Genomic DNA, 22,234 nt, shown 5'->3' with positions numbered 1-22,234 from the left:
AACAAACCGAAAAAATGTACCGCAAAAAGTATGCCGTAAAAAGTGTGAGAGGAAAAGGGGGCCCACTTCTGCCCTTCCCTATCTAGATGCTAAGCATGCTCCCTCTGTGTCCATTGGATTACCTCTTAGTGTAAATCACGTTTCTTTTTTTGGATGGGTCTATCATTGCTCTTTGCAAACCATCTTTTAGACGGGAAACGTGGCCATGGGAAATCACTTTCTGACGGCCGTTTTTTACAAAAATAAAATAAAATGAAAAGCGGTTTGACCGGGACCATAACCATATTAGTAAAGTTCCAAAAAATGGGTGTGCCGTATAAAGGGGCCCACATTATCAGATGGCCCAAAAAGGAGCACTATGCCCCCTCCCTCTGTACATCTTAAACCCCATTTTTAGAGAATTTCTTCCCCTCTTCGGTGGATTCGAATTCGTGTGAAGAAAAGCGAACCAGACATTTGCAAAGGTAGGGTTTATATATTTGTCCACTTCAGTTTCTTCCTGTTCATTATCTCTTCCTATGCTTACAAAAAATTTAATTGCTTCCTGCTCAAAAACTCTCTCAATTTTGAACAGAACTTATACTTTCGCTTTTGGAATTAATTGGCATATGTTACAAACCATCGGTAACTACTACTGAACTCAACACCACTAAAGGTATGCCAATCGATTTCATTTTTTCACTTTGACACACTTATCTTGAAATCACTTATGTGGTGCAAATTCCAAATGTGGTTTTGGTCGTTATCCATGTTTCAACTATAACTAGGTCTAAGTATCTATTTTACTACTTGATGTTAAGTTTAATTTGGAAATCCTTAAACACCGATAACTTGCGCATGATTCAACCAAGTTTAAGTTACGTCTTCTTTCTCTTCTCTGCAAGAAACACAATTAGTTGTTCGATGAAATGCCTAAAAGAATGTGTTAGTGAAATCAAGTTTTTTTTGGGCAAAGGAAATAGATAAAGATATCGGTATTCTTTATTCAACATTCTAACTAGACTATATAATTCATCTGTATAGAGGAAAATATAATAAAATTTTACATAGTGGGCATGACTGCAATTTTTAAAAAATGTCAGAAACTGCTCCAAATAGCCTATTTGAAAATGGTTAATTAAAATTTAGAATAGGTCAGAGTCTGGAGTCGCGCACACATGATTTTTGTCATGCAGCACCAAATTTCTAATTTTGTTGCACTTAAAGTTATATGCTTCCATGGAACTTCCAACAGAGAAGATAGTGAGAATTTGTTACATATATCAAAAATAAGGTTTTTGAGTCACAAGGACCAGAAAGTCTTGCTTTTCATTCACTTGATTGTGGTCCATATACTGGGGTTGCCGATGGGAGAATCGTGTTCAGATTTTGGCATTTTGCTTATACTTCACCAAATAACCCACACTGAGTTAGGGGAAAATATCGCGATCCACCAAGAGAAATGTTAGAAATTGAGAATTCTTTATAATTAGGGAAACCACATCAAAGAGCAGAGGTGTGTCAACATATTAACAATAAGGTCTGGAACTGTAACATGTTTTATACATCACACAGTCAACCATATGCTCCTGATGGTGCTTGGTTGAACATCTCAGTGACCTTTGTTGGTACTGGTACAGTAGTACACACTAGTCATAGACTCATAGTGTAGAAAAGGAGGTTTTTGTATTGAAGTTAGATGTAGAAATCTACATTACCCTCATTATTTAGGATTGGAAGACAAAGAGAATTGCATGATTTATCCCAAATGGACAAAGAGAATACTAGGGTCCGCCTTCAGGAGGTAGCCTTAGTGACAATAAAGGTTTTATGCACACTTCAGCTCAGTTTTCCTGGACTGTACGGGTTATGGTTCTTGAGTTATGTGATTGTTTTTATTACTTGAAGTTTGATCCAAGGAAATAGATATGAGCATTACAGAGATGAATACCTAGCACTCAACTAATCACATAAAATAACAAATCTAAAATGCACAAGCAAATGAATTAAACTATCCCCTGGTGTGTAACACTGGTTACTATTTAGTACCGTATTAAAGAAACTTAACTTAGATGGATAATATGGTAATTCTATATCATACATTGTCTTCTGTCACTAACATGTTTGCGATGTAAACGGATAGGTATATACTGGTAGCTCCACTCAAAGAATGCTTCTACAATGTCCGTCCGTGGCATCATGTGGTAACCGGCGTTATTTTCAATCTGGCTCAGATTTTAAAGCTCCTCATACGACCGCTCTAGCGATAAAAGGTTTACATATTGCAATGAAGAGCTTTGAAGGTGGAGATGGAACTTCTTCTGTTCAGCTAAAAAACCAACTTACTTGTTGCCTATCATCCAGCGAGCATTCCTACAATTACAGCTCTTTCAGGTACCACTGTTACAATTCTTCAGTTCAAGTATAAATGCTTAGAGGTAGAATATCGAAAATGTTGGATGCATTCTGATTTGTCTATGTTTGAGAAGATATTTAGTTGGGAGAGATTAGAGAAGAGATTTTTTTTTCTTCAAATACTATATGATGAATTCCATGAGAAATCTATGGAACAGGAAGATATTATTAGAATAAAATGCTTAGAAACCTCTAAATGAGGAAGAGATATTTGGTTTGATGGAAGAATGTAACAGATGATACTATGTAAGGCTGAAAAGAAATTTAATGAGAAAAAAAAGAAACAAAAAGCTAGTGAAGGAAAAGTAAATTATATCTGTGGACTGAACATGTAAGGTGAGGTTTGGGTCACATGCATTTAAATTGTGTTTGGCATGTCTATATTTTATAATGCTTTTCATTCTATATGAGTGTATCAGAGTACATCCATGCATTCTTTCATATTTCATCCATGGGTACAAATCTGGTTCCATGACCATCTTCAGATTGTCTGATAAAAATATCTGGAGTCAAAGCCAAAAAATTGCGGGGTACAATGTCTACGGTTAAGGATGTCGATTTTCACAACATTAAGATTTTTTCTTTACATTTTTGACAACTCTAGTACCGAGGGATTTCTTGTTTTGAGTACGTTTTGTATTTATATTAATTTAGGGATTTTATATGTCACAATTCTTGAGTGTATTAGAAAGATGAAATGGATTATTTTCTTTGTCAGCATCCATATCATGTGAATAATATTTTTGTGCATCATGATCTTTTGTGCTAACTTTTTTGTGCTTCATTATTGGGGCCGAGAAATAAGAATGGTGAATTCCTCTTAAATATATCTTTTTACCCCTTATAGGGAGGACGAGATAGTACATGGACTGTCTGATAAAATTGTTGGTGTCTTGGGAGGAGGACAATTGGGCCAGATGCTGTGTCAAGCAGCGTCGCAGATGGGTATCAAAGTAATGGTTTTGGATCCACTTGAGAACTGTCCGGCAAGTGCTCTTGCGTACAACCATGTAGTCGGAAGATTTGATGATAGTGTTGCAGTTGAAGCATTTGCGAAGAGGTTGGCTCTTGGAAGCGAATGTCATTATAAAACTTTACCTCAACATGTCATCTATATTTTTGCGTATGTACCTCTTTTGTTTGATCCAACATTTTCTGCATTTTCAGATGTGGAGTATTGACTATTGAAATTGAGCATGTCGATGTTGCTACACTAGAAAAGCTTGAGCAACAAGGCGTAGATTGCCAACCTAAAGCCTCTACAATTCGAATAATTCAAGTATGCACTTCATCTTGACCTCATAATTTATTTGTTATCTTCTCACGTCACTTCTTGCCTTTTCATCATATGCGATGTTTTATGTATTACGTCATGATTATGTAATGGGAAATATAAGCTGCAACTAAGAAGTATCATGCTGGCCGTTGGATTTTCGGGTTTAGTTTCAGACTGTGTGTTCTAATTTCATTTCTTGTATTAACTCTTATATACTGCAGGATAAATATCTTCAGAAAGTTCATTTTTCTCAGCATGCCATTCCAATGCCTGAATTTAGGGAGGTTTGTTCATCTCGCCTGTCTGTATAACTTAATTGGCTTCATTAGTGTCTTTATCATTTCTTATCCTGGGTGAGGCAGATCGATGGCGATGAAAGTGCAACAAAAGCCGGTGACTTATTTGGGTATCCTCTAATGATCAAGAGCAAAAGGTTAGCTTACGATGGGCGAGGAAATGCTGTTGCTCATAGCAAAGAAGAGGTTTCTTCTTGTGTAGATGGTACACTTTTATGTTATATGTAATCCAAATGGCAAGCTGTTTGCTCTGTCATTTTTTGCAATAATATATCCTAGTGCAGTACAGCTGATTGGAGCACCAGCATGGTGGATTTGAATAACCTATCAATCATGAAGTTTTATGGTTCTCGACTTCAATATTCATTTTTTTTTTGCTTGCAGCTCTTGGAGGATACGCTCACGGTTTATATGTTGAGAAGTGGGCACCATTCGTGAAGGTTGGTTGGCAATGGTCTTTTGGTTTATAATGTTCAGGGTGTATTTTTTTCTTCACTATTTATCTCCATGGTCCGCTGTTGGCCACTAAACCATAGTTCTGAGGCGTCTACTTGGTCCACAGTGGCTAGTGTGATTCATCATGTATAGGGAGTTCTTTCTCAGCTGGGTCAAATCATTTCAATATACACTAGAAGAAATAGTCTGTCACCTCAATTTCATTTCTAGGGTATCAAAATGCAGCACTTTATGCTATCTTGTACAGGGTCAGCTTAAAAATACCAGCATTTAGCTCTCACACATGGTGTTTTTTCCTTCTTATGTTTTAGGAGCTTGCTGTCATTGTTGCAAGGGGAAGGGATGGTTCCCTTTCTTGCTATCCTGTTGTTGAAACCATCCACAAGTAAGATTTGGCTTCTAAATGATTCTATATTTCAGTTTCATTGTCCTGTATTTGAATTCTTGGTTCATTGGCAGGGATAACATTTGTCACATAGTTAAGGCGCCTGCGGAAGTATCTTGGAAGATCAAGGAACTTGCAACTGAGGTTGCCCAAAAAGCTGTTAGGTCATTAGAAGGTGCTGGTGTCTTTGCGGTTGAGCTGTTTTTGACCAAAGATGAGCAGGTTGTTTCTTATGCATGTGCAATCCATGCGGCATATATGTGTCTCTTTCTTACAATATTCAGTTTTTGATAATCATTTTGGTGTACTCTTTATCCACAGATTTTACTCAATGAAGTTGCTCCTAGACCTCATAATAGTGGGCATCAAACAATCGAGTGTTGCTATACTTCACAATATGAGCAGCACTTGCGAGCTGTTCTTGGTCTTCCACTTGGTAACCCATCAATGAAGACCCCAGCTGCTATCATGTACAATCTACTCGGGGAAGAGGAGGTGAACTTCTTTTTTCATCCTTATATTTTCTATAAATGTACTATATGGTTATACATGAAAGCTGAAGTAAGCTCTGATATAAAAAGAAGTTTTTGTTTCCTTTATTTTAAATATTGTTGATCAGTATAAGTTGCTTTCGAATCCTTTATATTTGGTAATATACTCCAGTCAAAGTTGCTCTCGAATTTTAGACTTCGCTTTCTACTGTTATATTAACGATTACAGTTAGATTAATGTACATTTAAAAAACCTCTTAACAACTCTAGGAAACAACAGTTGATGCGTGATACAATTCCAATTTTAATATTCATAGGGTGAACGGGGTTTTGCTTTAGCTCATCAACTAATCGGAAGGGCATTGAGTATACCTGGAGCTTCTGTTCATTGGTATAACAAGCCAGGTAAGACCCTGTTTGAGCTTTCACCATTGTTGTATATATTTTCCATCTTCTTCTTGCTTTGATGGTCCTAATGTACTTGCAGAAATGCGAAAACAGCGAAAGATGGGCCACATTACAATTGTTGGTCCCACAATGGCCAATGTAGAAAATAATTTGAACTCCTTACTGAGTAAGGAAGTAGAAAGTTCTGACGGTCAAACATCAGGTATATTAGTTCTTCTTTTTGAGTAACTTAGTCATCTTTCGATTCTCCTTTAATTTACAAACCTGAGTAATGATGTTTACACTACCAGAAGTGCAAGCTCTTAACCTTAGCCTGGCTTCGAATTTGATTCCTAAAGATACGTCCCTGCTTTTCAGAGCCTGAATTTGTGGTTGAATTATGAGTAATTATGGTTTGTCCGTAAAAGGGTTAAAAACTTGTCTTTTGTTATATTTGCTAGATCTCATGTAACAAGGTCACTCCATTTTCTGAATTTTCCGGTTGACTGGCAGTCTGGCACATTAACTTGATACTCAGCACTTGCACATGGTAGTGTTCAATGCTGGGTGTATATCTTCTATACACTTGCACATAATTGACAATTGTGATCGGGCATATCTGACACGATGTCTAGACACTTGTACACACTTTAGTGGGTAGTTGGAGTGTTGGACATACAAATGTTGAATGTTTTGGTTGTAGATTTGGTACATATGTGTTTGTGGTCAACCGTATCCGACACAATGTCTCAACGCTTGCATACACTTTAGTTTGCACCTAATGATGTGAAATGTTTTTTTATTCTGCGTACTTATTTTATTTGTAACTCAACTATTTATTATGTTTCCCTAGCACTTGGTGGCACCTCTGTGGATACTTTATGTAGTAATATCAGGTGTTGCTTGTATATATTCTGGGTTTTGTATGCTTGCACGTGATTGTGATTGAACATGACATAATATATAGATTGATGAATGTCATGCATTATGCACCAACTTGAGGTCTAATGATCAAAGTATAACCCAAAACTATTGCACATACCATTGAGAATGTGAATTATGTATGAAAACTAGTCCTTCTCCAGATTTCAGCTTTTCTAACTCACCATTATGCGCAAATATTTTACCATACTTGCCAGTTCAGGAATGTTAAGGTTCAAAGATGGATTAAGTATCTGAAAAGCTTTTATACCTGTTATACCTACTTCATAATATCTTTCAAGCAAAGTTGCTCGCTTGACGTTTTTTTTTGCAAAACTAACTTTTTTGGTGATGTTCTGTGGTTTTGCTCCCACTTATCAAATGAAGCCATTCCACTAGTTGGGATCATAATGGGTTCTGATTCAGATCTTCCCATCATGAAGGAGGCTGCCAAGGTGTTAGACATATTTGGTGTGCATTATGAGGTGGGCATTACAGTTACTGTTTACGTTTTGGCATATCCATTATGGCTGTCAATCACATCTAGTTTAACCCAGGCACATGATCTGACAGACCGTTGTACATGAAATTCCAGGTAAGAATAGTTTCAGCACACCGGACCCCGGAACTGATGAACTTTTATGCTAAATCAGCTGTTAAGCGAGGCATTCAGGTTATAATTGCTGGTGCTGGTGGTGCAGCGCACTTGCCAGGTTGGTTTATGTTATTTTTGGTTTTCCTTTTATACTTTGTGTAGACTTACATGCTACATATTGGAAGTCCATTTGAATAATCTCTGTTGGAGTCGTAGGCATGGTGGCATCAGAAACTCCCTTACCTGTTGTGGCTGTTCCTATACGTGGCTCTCAACTGGGGGGAATTGACTCTGTTTTATCAATGCTCCAGGTATTTCTTTCCTGAATCTATCAACCTCTAATAACCAACAATTGACAGAACACAACCTGACCGAGCTCACCAAGTTGAGCTGCTCTGGTTGGTGTTTGCAGACCAGTTGCTCACATGTATGGGCAATATCAAATTCACATGCAAAATGGTATTAGCTTATTGTTAGTTATTGGCTCGATCTAGGAAACACCTTACTTTAGGAAAGACCAAACTGATTTCCTAAATCAGTTTGCAAGTCACTTTAGGAATATGATTTCTTTTAGGAATATGTTCTCTATTTAGGACTTCTATTTCTAGGTGGATTCTAGATTATTCCTAGCCCTATAAGTAGAGGTGTAACCCTTTGGTTATTGTATCTCAGTCTGAATTGTAAGAGGTGTGTGAAGAAGTAGTTTGTCTATTCTCTAAGTTCTCAATAAGAAGTATATTTGCTGCAGTGGAGTAGGCAATTGTCGAACCACTATAATTCTTTGTGTTCTTGTTTGAATTCCGCTATAGTTTTCCGTTTTCTGTGTGAAGATCTTGGGGTGTCTAGGAAGTAGCTAATCTTAAGCACAACAAACTGGTATCAGAGCCAGTTCTAGGGTTTCGTCTAGAATTAGCTTGTTTGAAGTCAGAAACAAAGTTTGAAGGTGAAGATGTTGAAGTCGATGTCGAATGCAAAGTTTGAAGTAGAGAAGTTTGATGGTAAGAACAACTTTACCATGTGGCAAGACCTAGAGAATGCTCTATTAGAAGCAAAACCTGCTGCACCAGAGATGACGGATGGACAAAGATGAATCGTCAGGCTTGTAGCACAATCCGTTTGTGTCTTACAAAGGAGATAAAGTACGATGTGATGAGAATGTAGCTTTCAAGCTGTGGAAGAATCTGGAAGACAAGTGTAGTGAAAAGTGTTTCAAACCGAATCATGATGCAGAGAAGACTTTTCAGATTCAACAAAACACCAGGTACCTCTATGGTTGAACACCTTGCTGAGTACACTAGATTAATTGCTGATGCACTTAATATTGGTGTGAAACTCGAAGATGAAACCAAAACTTGCTGTTTTTTGGCATCTCTACCTGATTCGTATGAGACTTTCATTGATAGTTTATCGAATAAGATAGATGATAAACATTCAAGTTTGATGATGTAACTGCTGCACTTATAAGTTACGATATTAGGCAAAGGGATAGCGATTTGAACAGGGAATCGACTAGTGAGGCCTTGACAGTCAGAGGGAAGTCTGACAAGAAGAATTCAGGTAAATCAAGGTTCAAATCGAAGTCTAAATCAAAGATCCCAGCATATGACGAATGTTCCTTTTGTCATCAGACTGGACATTGGAAGAAGGATTGTCCTAAAGCAAAGAACAAGGACAAGAAGAAGATTTTAGATGCAAACGTTGCTGAAATCAAGTCCGGTGCTATTGACGATGATGAATATGATAAGTTCTCGATGACTGTCCATGATTCTGCATTAGTTGCGGATACAACTGAGTGGATTATGGATTGTGCAGCTTCCTACCATATGTGTCCTAGGAAGGACTGGTTCGTTAAGTTTGCAAAGTTTGATGGACCAAGGGTATTTATGGGTAACAATAATACCTGTAAAGTTGAAGGGATTGGGAAGATTCGTTTGAAGATGAATGATGGAGTCGTTCAAGAACTTGAAGATGTTCGTTATGTATCGCAATTGAAGAAAAATTTGATCTCGAGGGTTTGAGATGACATTGAAAGGTGGAGTTTGAAAGTATACTCCAATGGGCTAGTTGTTATGAAAGGTTTGAAACATGGAAACTTGTATTTTCTGCAAGGAAACACAAGTGTGGGTGAAGTAATGGTGGCAATATCGGATAGTGTTGAGTCAGACACTACCAAACTATGGCATATGCGTTCAGGGCAATACCAGAGAAAAGTCTTTGCAAAAGCTGACTTCGCAAGGCTTGTTGAAAGGCACAAAATCATGCAGCAAGTTGGGATTTTGTGAACATTGTGTGAAGGGGAAGAGAACTAGAACGAAGTTTATGACCGGTAAAAGCACCACTAAGGGAATTCTAGACTATGTTCACACAGATGTATGGGGACCTTCAAGGACTGCATCCTTGAGAGGTAGAAGATATTTTGTCTCCTTTATAGATGACTTCACCAGAAGAGCATGGGTGTACACCATGAAAAGAAAGGATGAAGTCTTGGGAATATTTTTGAAGTGGCAGAAGAAGGTCGAGATGAAGACCGGCAGGAAAGTGAAGGCCTTAAGATCAGACAATGGCGGTGAGTACAAGTTTGATCCATTCCTGTGAATATGTGATGAAGAATTGAGCGTCATTTCACAGTAAGGGAGACTCCACAACAAAATGGGATGGCGGAGCGCATGGATCGTACATTACTGGAGAAAGTATGATGTATGTTGTCTAATGTTGGATTAGGCAAATAGTTTTGGGTTGCAGCTGTAGAATATGCGTGTCACCTAGTGAATAGGTTGCCAACAGCGGCACTAGAAGGTAAAACACCAATGGAAGTATGGTATGGTAAACCGGTTTCAGATTATGATATGTTACATGTATTTGGTTGTCCCGCTTATTACCATGTGAGGGAAGGAAAACTTGATCCTAGAGCCAAGAAAGCCATTTTCGTGGGTTTCCAGTCAGGGGTAAAAGGATATAAGTTATGGTGTCCCGAATCAAAGAAAGTAGTGATAAGTAGGGACGTTACCTTTAATCTGCAATGTGGAAGAATGAATCATCTGAAACGAATGAAGTAAGTCGGCAAATGGTGGTGTTTGAACCAAATGAGAAACCAGTGAAGTTTGTCCACATAGACGAGAATTCAGAAGATGAAGGTTCTGGCGAAGACTTAGAGTTGGGAACAACCGATGGTTCAACCCAAGAACCAGAACAAGAGGTACAAGTAGAAGAAGCCTGAAGTACAAGAAGAAGCTACATATTATGATAGTATTGCTCATAGGAAAGAACCAAAAAATACTCGCAAACCAGAACGGTTTGGAGATATAGTTGCATATGCATTACCGATTGTAGAAGAAGAAATTCCTACCACTTATAAACAAGCCGTCAAGACAGTTGAAAAGGTGGATTGGGAGAAAGCTATGAGTGAAGAGATGGATTCTCTTGACAAGAATGGAACTTGGGAGTTGGTGGAGCTACCTAAAGGAGAAAAAGCAATTGGATGTAAGTGGGTATATACAAAGAAGGAAGGATCTCCAATTACAAGCAACGTAAGATACAAAGCAAGGTTGGTAGCTAAGAGCTACGCGCAAAGGGAAGGGATTGACTATAACGAAGTGTTTTCTCCAGTGGTTAAGCATACTTCCATTAGAATTTTACTTACTTTGGTGGCGCAGTTGATCTCGAGCTTGTACAACTCGATGTGAAAACTGCTTTCTTACATGGTGACTTGGAGGAGACGATTTATATGGAGTAACCTGAGGGGTTTGAAGTAACTGGTAAAGAAGATTGGGTATGTAACTTGAAGAGATCGTTGTATGGCTTGAAGCAGTCTCCAAGGCAGTGGTACAAACGATTCGACAAGTTTATGAAGACACAAAAGTACACAAGCAGCAACTATGACTCTTGTATGTACTTCAAACAGCTCCAAGATGGATCCTTTATCTACTTACTTTTATACGTAGATGACATGCTTATTGCGTCTAAGAGTGAGGTGGAGATTCAACGATTCAAAAATCAGTTGAGTAGTGAATTTGAGATGAAAGATCTCGGTGAAGCAAGGAAAATTTTGGGGATGGAAATTGAGAGAGATAGGAATTCTAGCACTATTTGTCTTTCTCAAAAGTCTTATTTGAAAAAGGTATTGAAGCGTTTCGGTTTAGATGACAAGACTAAACCGGTAACACAACCTCTAGCTCGACACTTTAAATTGAATGTTGAACAGTCCCAAAAACAGTGGAGGAGCAGAGATTAATGGCTGAAATACCGTATGCAAGTGTTGTTGGAAGCCTTATGTATGCCATGGTATGCACTAGGCCTGATATTTCACAAGCTGTTAGTGTGGTTAGTAGATATATGCATAATCCAGGAAGGAACACTGGCAGGCTGTGAAGTGGATTCTACGGTATATTCAAGGTACCATAGATGTTGGATTGAAGTTCTCAGGGAATGAGAAAACTGGTTGCAAAGTAATAGGATATTGTGATTCCGATTACGCTGGTGATTTGGACAAGTTTCGATCCACTACTGGGTATGTTTTTACAGTTGCAAGTGGATCGATAAGCCTTACAACCTACAGTAGCGTTATCGACAACTGAAACTGAATATATGGCTGCTGTAGAAGGTATAAGGGAAGCTGTTTGGATGAAAGGTTTGTTTGAGGAGTTGGGGATTCAGCAAGAGCAAGTAAGAGTGCATTGTGACATTCAAAGTGCGATACACCTAGCTAAGAACCAGCTTTATCATGCTCGAACAAAGCACATCAATGTACGATATCACAAAGTACGGGAAATTGTTGAAGAAGATGAAATTCTGCTGGAAAAGATTGGAACCGCCAACAATCCAGCAGATATGCTCACCAAAGTGGTGACAGGTGTCTAAACTTGATCAGCATTGTGCATATTTGAAGACACCTTAAGGGTGTAGTGGTGCTGTCAAGCACATGTGAAGCCCAAAAAGGAAGTAAAGCATCTTTATGATGAGTGAAGAAGTGAAGCATATAAGGATGAGTGGAAGCAGCAAAAGTTTGAAGGAAATGGAATGTCAAATTTCATGCTAATATGGAGAAATTAGAGAATAGTGAAGTTGTCCTAAAATCTTGCCAAGGTGGAGAATTGTTAGTTATTGGCTCGATTTAGGAAACACCTTATTTTAGGAAAGACCAAACTGATTTCCTAAATCAGTTTGGAAGTCACTTTAGGAATATGATTTCTTTTAGGAATTAGTTCTCTATTTTGGACTTCTATTTCTAGGTGGATTCTAGATTATTCCTAGCCCTATAAATAGAGGTGGAACCCTTTGGTTATTGTATTTCAGACTGAATTGTAAGAGGTGTGTGAAGAAGTAGTTTGTCTATTCTCTAAGTTCTCAATAAGAAGTATATTTGCTGCAGTGGAGTAGGCAATTGTCGAACCACTATAATTCTTTGTGTTCTTGTTTGAATTCCGCAATAATTTTCTGTTTTCTGTGTGAAGATCTTGGGGTGTGTAGGAAATAGCTAATCTCAAGCACAACACTTATAGCCGGTGCATTCATCTTTTTGATTGTTTCTGTAACATTCAAGTACTGTATATTAGTTCGAATAATTAATGTAGTGCTATGATGCTACTGGTTCCCTGTAGTAGTTTCAAAGAAAACTTTGCATTTTTAGTAGAGTTAAATATTTAATAGTGAGGTTAAATTAGAGATTAAAGTCAGAAATCACAAAGTGTTTTATTTTTAAATATAACTGTCTGACTTGCTCTTTGGACATAATTTGAATTGCTGCTCCTTCGACTTACCTCATATTATGATTCCCAAGTACATATATACCCTTTCAGAAGTAAATGCTGGTAACTGACATTCTGCTAAGTAGGATTTCTAGCATCTTCAATTTGATAAGCCTAACATTTTTAACAGAGGTAATATCTTTTTTATTAATGCAGATGCCAAGAGGTATTCCTACTGCTACAGTTGGAATAAATAATGCAGAAAATGCCGCTTTGCTTGCTGCGAGGATATTGGCAGTATTATACCCTGATTTACAGGCTAGGTTTGAGCACACTGTTTCGTTTTCTTATGTTATCCTTTACTATAGAATTTATCAGATTACTTCATTTTGTTCAGGAAGTAGGCACTCAGATGAGGGTGACATCAGAAAACATTTTTAATTTTGTGCAGAATGTTCCAATATCAACAAGATATGACGGATGATGTCCTAAAGAAAGGAGATAAACTAGTAGAACTTGGTTGGGAAGAATACTTGAATGTTAGATAAGTGGATGATTAAATTACACACCCTGGTAAAAGCTTCCAGGCCCTCAGTTTGTAATTTCAACTTTTATTATTGGATTGATTGGTGACGAGTAGAAAATCAACTCAAGGATTCTGATTAACCCAGGTTTTGAACAAGGGCATGCAATGGATTCTAGTATCTACAGTTCTCCATGGTGGGCTGGTCATGGCCGATTTCTGGGCAATGTTTTTCTTCCCTTTTTTGTATCAGTACTTTGTTGTAAAATACATTTAACCCCATCAACAGCGGGGTGAGCTTTTTGGGATAAAAAGATACAAGTACAATGCCTCACTGCATAGATGTTTCTCTTACATTACAAAGTGGCGAGACTAGAAATTGCTATTGTTTCAGCATTTGATACAAGTTAAAATAACTTGTAACAACTTACGGTTTGGGTGTTACTGTCTAGGCATCTGGTTTTTAATCGGAGGTGTTCTGTTTTGTTGGATCTGCTTTCTATTTTAATATAGTTAGATAATTTTCTCTTGTACCATCTTTACAGTATCATGTACTCGCTACGTTTCTGAAAAAATGTTATTTTCACTTTTTCAATTTGGCCTATTTTTAGGCTAAAATGAAAAAGTGAAAGTAACACTTTTCCAGAAACGGAGATAGTATTATATTCCCTAATTAGATGTCCGTTTTGTTTTTTTTTTTCTTTCCTGGTGGGACTCGTTTGCATGGTCCTCATTCTTTTTTCACAAATAGAGTTTCATTAAGGAAAAAAAAATTACGTGGTTTTTTCCACAAATAGAGTTTTATTAAGGAAAAAAAATTTACGTGGTAAAATGCTACATGGATATGAACTGAATCCACTTTTACACTTTTCTCTCTCTTTCTCTCCGCAAAACCGTTTTTTCCAAAAAACTAATCTTATTTTTTCTCCATCTTCTTCATCTAAACCTAGATTTATTCGGGTTTATATATGGATTTCATATCTTCCAAGCAAATCTAGATTGTTTTATTCGCTGAATCCTATTTAAATAAATAAAATAGCACTTGTTTGCAAAATCGGGATTTTGTTTTCTGTGTTCCTTTATGTTTTCAATAAATATTATCTCTGTAACAATTCTGTCATATGATGTTTCGATTCGCTATTACAGCAATTTATTATTGCACTTTGGATTTTCTAATGAAGTCTGATGATATATTCAAGTACACCCTTAAAGATGACCAATTCTGGCGTGACGATGATCAAGATTCTTGCAAAGTTGATCAATGGCTACTGGAATGGGTTGTAATGATGATATTTGGAGCATATTATTCATTTTATGAAGGATTATATCTTAATGAAAAGAAGTTTTTAAATGGTTGAAGTCTAGTGAGAAGATCATTGTTTGGATCACATCATTTATCTTTTTGATCAATTTGTATTTCAGAAATTGGGCTACATTATATTTGTACTTTTATTTTGTATCATTATGATGTATTCGAATTATCATGTTATCTTGGTTCCAATAGGTGGAACGGTGATATGTATCCCTTCAAAGTTCAAACCTCAATTTTAATGAAGTAATTTAATAAATCATAGGTTTCAGGTGAACCCATCTTTTCTTCAAAAAAAAAAAGAAGGTAAAAGTTGGCGCGTGGCCAAAAATTTGCTTGGCGACTGAAAATATATCTCATATCCTTAAATTTTCCCCGTGAGCTAAAACATATTTCTAGATACCTAAATTAACCTCCTTGGCAAAATGGTGTTAAGTGTTAACCACTGACTTGTAGATGTTCAATAAAGTCATCGAATCTCCGTGAAAGGTGTGTTTTCTGCGAGACGAAGGAAGTAATTGTCAGAACCCAAGTAGGTATATTCTAGCTAGTAGTTATTGTTAATTGTCTATTTATTTAGGTGTTGCTAATCATGATTAGTGGTCACTGTGTGAGTCATGCGGACTGCTACTTTAGGTAGTTTTTTTTTATGTATCATGTGGAGAGATATTTCTTATGGAAAATTAATCAAAATTCTTCTTCTTATCTTCTTCTTCTTCTTGTTCTTCTTCTTGTTCTTCTTCTTCTTCTTCTCGAAACTCATTCAACCAAGAGTTGTTTCTGTGCAGTTTGTAGCTTAGATCGTTATAATTGGTATCAGAGCACTCGATGCGAATAACCTATGAACCATGGTTTTGATGATCTTCATTAGAAGTTTAATACACTGATGAAGAGTCAGGAAGAGCTTATTAAGCGTGTTGATGAATCTCAGAAGCAGTTTTAGGACTCTCGCAATACACTCTCTCCAGCGGTAGTCAGCAGTACCACCTCCTTGCTGAGAGATGAAATGAGAGCTCATGAGGAGAGAATGGCTGGTAAAAACAAATCTGGAGAGGAATACATGATACCCCAACTGGATTTGGAGGACGAACTGGTAATAACCTTGAAAGTAACAATATTCTCACCAATCAATTTTCTAATTCGCATAAACCCAATGTTAAATTTCCTAGATTCAATGAAAATAATCCTAGATCCTGGATTCATAAATATAAGAAATTTTTTCAGTTACATCTCATGAACGAAGAGAAAGTGATGATGGCTTCACTTTACTTAGAAGAAAAGGCAAATGTATGGTTCCAGGACTATCAAGAAGGTAGAGAGGTGATAGTGTCGGAGGAATTTTGTATCGATATCAATTCTAGATTTCAAGAGTTAGGTCACGATGACATTCTTGAAGAGTTCAATAAACTGAGTCAAGAGGGATCAATGTTAGAAAACCAAGAACTATCTGAAGAGCTCAAGGCCTTGATGATATCTAAAAATAAACACCTCACAGAAGAATATTCCACCTCTAGATTCATAACTGGCTTGAAGGAATAACTGATGATGGTTGTACAAATGTTTTCTCCACCAAGTCTCAACAAGGCTATATACTTAGTCAGAATGCAAAAAATTCTGATGGATAAGGCTGCCAAGAAGGACAAGGTTACTGCTAGCAAGCTTCCACATCTCTCCATTCCTCATAGCAATTCCAGAAGCTTTGTTACTTCACCAAAGTCCACTACACCATCACCAAGGAATAAAACTAGTCCCAAGCTATCCCATATCAAGAAGCTTTCACATGTATAAATGAGAGTTAGAAGAAAAAAAGCGCCTTGCTACAATTGTGATGAAGTTTACAAGTTGGGTCACATATGCAGCAAACAACAATTGTTCATGTTAGTGGGAGAAAATGAAGAAGTGATGACTTCAGAGGAGGAGTTACCTACCGATTATCCATTGATTCAAGAACAAGAAAATGAAGTGGAAATCTCTCTCCATCACTGTCAGGTAATGTTTCTTGTTACACTACAAAAATACAAGGCATAACCAAGAATAAAAGGCTTATGACCATCTTGCTACACAATGTGAGTACTCATACCTTTTTAGATCTTGAAGTAGCAAAATATATTGGTGCTTATTGAGAACCAACTACGACTTTCCATGTAGTTATAACTGATGGAAATAAGTTATTGAGTGATGCAAGCTGTTTCAATTATCATGGAGCAAGCAGGGTCAGAAATTTCAATTTGGTGTCAGACTTTTGGCTTTAGGAGGATGTAATAATATGGTTCTGGGAGTGAATTGGATGGAGAAAATCAGTCATGTCAAGTTTGATTTCAAACAAAAGATTATATCCTTCTCTAGAGGGAAGGAAAATATTGAGCTTATCGGAAGTGCTGATACATCAAAGGTGTCCATGATGTAATCTGGGGCTCACCAAAGATACTTTAAGAAGCGCAAATATGGGTTGATTGGTCACTTTTTCTCTATTACATTCAAATAGACTAAAGCTCACATACGAGAATCATTATAACAAATTCTGAATCTCTACAATTTAATCTTTCAAGATCCCACTTCATTACCCCCATGAGAGATCATGACCATCACATACCCCACAAATCACTCCCTACACCACCTAACCAAAGGCCATATAGAATTCCATTTGTGCAAAAATAGATAGTTAACAATTGGTCCAGGAAATGCTTAATGCAGAAGTGATTATGCCTAGCCACAATCCATTATCATTCCCAATCTTACCCGTGAAAAATACGAATGTGAGTTAGAGGTTTTGTGTTGATTATAGGAAGTCGAATAAACTCACTATTAATGACATACACCAAATTCCTATCATAGAAGAGTTAATGAATTGCATGGATCGAAAATCTTATCCAAGATGAATTTCAAAATATTTTACTGAAAATGCGAGGGTCTAACAACCACACCCAACAATTCGTTTGGAAATTTGAGAGGACTTACTCCAATATACTTTCTAGAGAATCAACTAGACAGTCAGACTCAATCTATAAGAAAAGTATATCCGAGAGTTTATATCTCTATCTCTCTATTCAATCTGCAATCAGCAAATAGAAATCTGCGAGCCCGATTGAATATCAGAGAAGTAACTTGAACGGTACCAAAGACCAATGTTCAAGGATCAATCAATTTTAATCAACAACTAAAAGTTGGATTTCCCAATTGATCGATCCAAAGCACAACCTGTGATATTGCAATTATATAACAAAATATAATGCGGAAAAGAAATAACACAGACACCAGAATTTTATTAACGAGAAAAACTGCAAATGCAGAAAAACCCTGGGAGCTAGTCCACACCGTATCAGTTTGAACACCACACTGTATTGAGCCGCTACAGACACTAGCCTACTACCAATGAACTTCAGACTGGACTGTAGTTGAACCCTAATCAATCTTACACTGATTCAAGGTACAGTTGCGCTCCTTACGTATCTGATCCCAGCAGGATACGATGCACTTGATTCCCTTAGCTGATCTCACCCACAACTAAGAGTTGCTACGACCCAAAGTCGAAGACTTGATAAACAAATCTGTTTCACACAGAAAAGTCTATTGGAATAGATAAATCTGTCTCCCACAGAAATACCTATGAGTTTTGTTCCGTATTTTGATAAATCAAGGTGAACAGGAACCAATTGACAAACCAGACTTATATTCCCGAAGAACAACCTAGTATTATCAATCACCGAACAAACTTCACATAATCCTTATCTTGGACTTCTTGATCAAACTTATTTTCAGTAGTAAATTTCATTCTCTTGAGAGTTTCGTACTTCCTAAAGCATGAGCTGTCAACAAAACGAGTGAATCCATGCTTGTCATCAATACTGTTAGGAAATCTGATCTTATCAATATCATCGCATATGATCCGATCATCAAAGGTTATGGTTTTTGATTTCCTCTTTCTCATACTCGCGAAAATATGAAAACCCCTAGTTACGGTTTCGATCAGTCTTTCCCAATATGTTTGTGAACATAGCAAGAGATTATCTTTTATAGGAAGAGTAGATAGGAAAAACCAAAAATAACTAGTTTTAGAAAATCCTACCAAAATCGGAAACCGAGGCCGGTTTTTCATGGTCTGGATCTTTATCTCGGACTGATTTCATGTTTTTGTCCAAAAATATGTTTACTCTTTTATTACCAGAATTTGATAACATCATCTGAAATTCACTCAAGAATTTTCCACTAGAGTATGCAGAAATAAATTTGAACAAAATATGATATTTGTTAAAAATACCAATAGAATCATAAATCCTGTAATATTTCAAAAGATCACTTGCTTCATTAAAACAGTTGTGAGGTATATGAAGCAATGCATTGTTAATAGAGTTATTAACTGAAAAATCATTCTTTATGGAATTACACGGTTTCCAAAATCGCATCCTAGATAGCGATACACTGACAGTGTTAGATATGAAAATGTACATATATATACTTTGATAGAATATCCAAAATATATTTAAGATTCCATATTTCTTAAGAACACAATAGCCATGGTTCATAGAATAAAAAATTCTAAGAGGAATCTTATGCATTTTCGAGATACAACCTGTCTCATAGAGTATTGTACCATTGTTACTAAACATGTTAGTATCCAGGTCAATGATATAGAATTCTATGATATCCCACTGATTATGTAAGTCTCTCAAGACATACATGGACATAATTCCAATTCCCAATACATTCGATTTTCATAATTCCTGGAAATGCTCTGTCCAATTAATGACCGAAACCTCAGTAAAAAATATTCAAGTAGTAAATGCACATTACCAATTTTAACTTTCTAAAGATATGCATTTAATTAAAAGCATATAGAATCAAAAACCTTAATTAAAAGATTCTCAATTTATTTCGATCCGGGATTTTCCTTTAGCTATAAGAAATATCTTTGAACAATAAAAGATAAGCGTTACTGCACATGTTCAAAGTATGTGGACATCTTTACTTTGTAAATCCTTTTTCATATTTACAATCTTGGAACCGATTTTCCACACTTCCAAAAAAGTTTATAATTGGTTCATATGACTTCCAAGAACTATGTGATTGATCAAGAACACTCAATCACCAATCATGGGTTTCACGGTTCTACCTCCATGTGGGTACTAGAATTAGTCACACTAGCTTTCCAAAATTCAGTTGACTAGGTACTAAGATCGGTTCCCACATATTTATGATATTAACTTGTATTTGGTGCACATGTCCATAGGATCGGTTCCCAATAACTAAAAACGTGTTTCACATGTTCATAGGATCGGTTCCCAATAACTAGAAACTTGATGCACCTCTTACAAGGATCGATTCCTCTTTTGTGATCGGTTGCACCTCTTCATAGGATCGGTTCCCCAATGTCTAGAGTTGGTCATGCCAATAACAACAAATCGATCATATCATCTCAGGTGATTACTTAAGATCAGTTTCACTAATAAAATTCATACCAATACAAAAGTCGGGCCTTGTGAATAGTTTTACCAAGAACATAAACAAGTCATGAGCGGTTATACTAATCACACATATTGGTAATCCAAATATTTGCAATGAATAACAAATACCAATAAACCTAGGGATTTCCCTTTCGATTCACAAAACAAGTTTATGAATTTACTTCCTTTAAACGAATGTAAAAACATTGTTTCCTAGGATGAAATCTTCACCTTTACCCATACATAATCACAATAGCGTTCATACGATTATGTCGATGTCTTATATACGAAGTTCAAAAGATAATTGTTATACTTCATATTGTATTCCCTAATACTACGTCTAACTAGAGTATAATCATTCATAGCTTCGCAGTTATGTTTTCAATATGCACGACTTGAAAGATACGTTAGGGAATGAAACAATTCAAGTCAAATATTACTAACCTCAAGAGGAAGGATGATGTCGTCGTTGTAGCTCCTTACTTCTTCACATTCTTCAAGTCTTCACGTAATACCTGTAATGTCTGATATCCTAATACTTTCAAGCTAACCTATACGAAGTTGACTCTATCATATAATCAAGCGACTCTTTAAATGAGTTTTGGTTCACTAAAATATGACAACCAAACTTGACATACAACGCTTGGTGGGTTCAACAGAGCTATGCTCTAACACCCTCATTTAGGTTTATGTAACCGTACCTAAACTGTACACCATGTTGACTCAGTAAGAGTTAGCCGAAGTTAGCCATATAATTACTCTCATATCAACCTTATTCATCTTAACCATAACTAGTTCAAATGACTCAAATGAAACTAGTTAAAGAGTCGTTCAATTGCTATATTCTCATAGAAGTATACAAGAACACAATTGAAGCAAAATCGGTTTGATTTACTCGAATAAATTCATGAACGTTATAGCCACGGTTTGCAAAGATTGCATTCCTTGTTATATAAATGTTTAAGTTCATGTACACAAACGATTTTATAACTTTAACCTCCAAGTATACAAACAGGTACGCATACTTGAAATACCCGGACCAAGATTGGTTTCCGGCAGTACGCAAACGGGTACGCGTACTTCCAATCCCAGCAGAAATTCACGAACCTGAACCTCTCGCAAGCACGCGAACGGGTACGCATACTTAGGTTCCCATAATTTACAAACTAACAGGTACGCATACGGTGTTGATGGTGGATTTTCGACAAAGGTCAAAATTGTAAAATCATGGTACTGCATGTTTTTGACCCGGCTTCAGGAACGCATGTGACGGTTCATATTTTACGATCCGTGAACCGTTTCACGATCTCTGATCGAGTTCCTCCTAGAGCCATGATGAATATGATTCTCGAAAGGCCTCCCACTAGCTGAGCGTTCGATGCTTCACATTTCATCATGCCCTCTATGTAGAATAACATGATTGGGCGGTCCTCCTACATAATTGTTTGTTGAGAGGGCTTAACGCCTTCAGGATGTCGGCGACACTCGTTGTTACCTGACTATGTAGAGAGACTGTATAGATTCAGGAGGCTCTACTACATAATTGTTTGTTGAGGGGAAAAAACACCTTCAGGACGTTAACAACGCTGCACGTTGTTCCCTGACTATGCACCTTTCAGAACGAGTATGATGCTTCAACTATCTCATATCTCGATTCTACAATAGATTTATTCTACCGTGACATTCGCCACTGAATTCCTAGATCCGTTCCATGGCTGATCCTCAGCTGATCCCATGGATTAGTAATAGATAACCAATTTATCTCATTACTCCATTCTCGGAATTCTCGGCTGGATTCATCGATTAGTAATAGATGCACAATTCATTATTATTACTCCGTTTCATGAATACTTCTCCACCGAATTTCATGAATTGGTAATAATTACTCAACAATCGGGCATCTGGACTATCACCGAGTAATCCCAATAAAATGGTGCAAGTGTACTCAACAATGATGCACAAACGACCACCCAAATACACGAGCGAGCATTTGAAAATATGGACAAACGAGGAATCCTACACAAAATAAGAGAGAGAAAATAATACTAAAAAAATAAAAAGTGGCGCCTAGGGACC

At 36.9% G+C, this 22,234-nt stretch overlaps 1 protein-coding gene across 2 annotated transcripts; it reads left to right on the top strand.

Moving 5' to 3' along the window:
- Positions 1 to 321: 321 nt before the first annotated feature.
- LOC113289538 (phosphoribosylaminoimidazole carboxylase, chloroplastic-like) lies at positions 322 to 13,899 on the top strand. Of its 2 annotated transcripts, XM_026538810.1 has the most exons (19): positions 322 to 464; positions 575 to 655; positions 2,123 to 2,373; positions 3,242 to 3,454; positions 3,562 to 3,673; positions 3,892 to 3,954; positions 4,033 to 4,171; positions 4,351 to 4,406; positions 4,734 to 4,807; positions 4,882 to 5,029; positions 5,129 to 5,302; positions 5,616 to 5,703; positions 5,786 to 5,908; positions 6,994 to 7,091; positions 7,202 to 7,319; positions 7,418 to 7,512; positions 13,102 to 13,208; positions 13,337 to 13,458; positions 13,557 to 13,899. In XM_026538810.1, exons 3-18 carry the CDS (start codon positions 2,150 to 2,152, stop codon positions 13,431 to 13,433), a joined length of 1,929 nt encoding a protein of 642 aa, XP_026394595.1. In that variant the 5' UTR covers positions 322 to 464; positions 575 to 655; positions 2,123 to 2,149; the 3' UTR covers positions 13,434 to 13,458; positions 13,557 to 13,899. The 2 variants fall into 2 exon arrangements, with proteins under 2 accessions (XP_026394595.1, XP_026394593.1); XM_026538808.1 differs by having other exon boundaries at positions 13,337 to 13,899.
- Positions 13,900 to 22,234: the final 8,335 nt, after the last annotated feature.

Source organism: Papaver somniferum, chromosome 6, assembly GCF_003573695.1.
Source record: "Papaver somniferum cultivar HN1 chromosome 6, ASM357369v1, whole genome shotgun sequence".
Lineage (NCBI taxonomy): Eukaryota > Viridiplantae > Streptophyta > Magnoliopsida > Ranunculales > Papaveraceae > Papaver > Papaver somniferum.
Note: the sequence above shows the minus strand (reverse complement) of the source record. Positions and strands in the feature narration are given on the sequence as shown.

Coding starts and splice junctions, on each gene's coding strand:
- LOC113289538 (XM_026538810.1), top strand. CDS start 2,150: ATGCTTCTACAATGTCCGTCCGTGGCATCATGTGGTAACCGGCGTTAT. Junction 7,092..7,201: donor TATTTGGTGTGCATTATGAG/GTGGGCATTACA, acceptor ATGAAATTCCAG/GTAAGAATAGTTTCAGCACA. Junction 7,320..7,417: donor TGGTGCAGCGCACTTGCCAG/GTTGGTTTATGT, acceptor TTGGAGTCGTAG/GCATGGTGGCATCAGAAACT.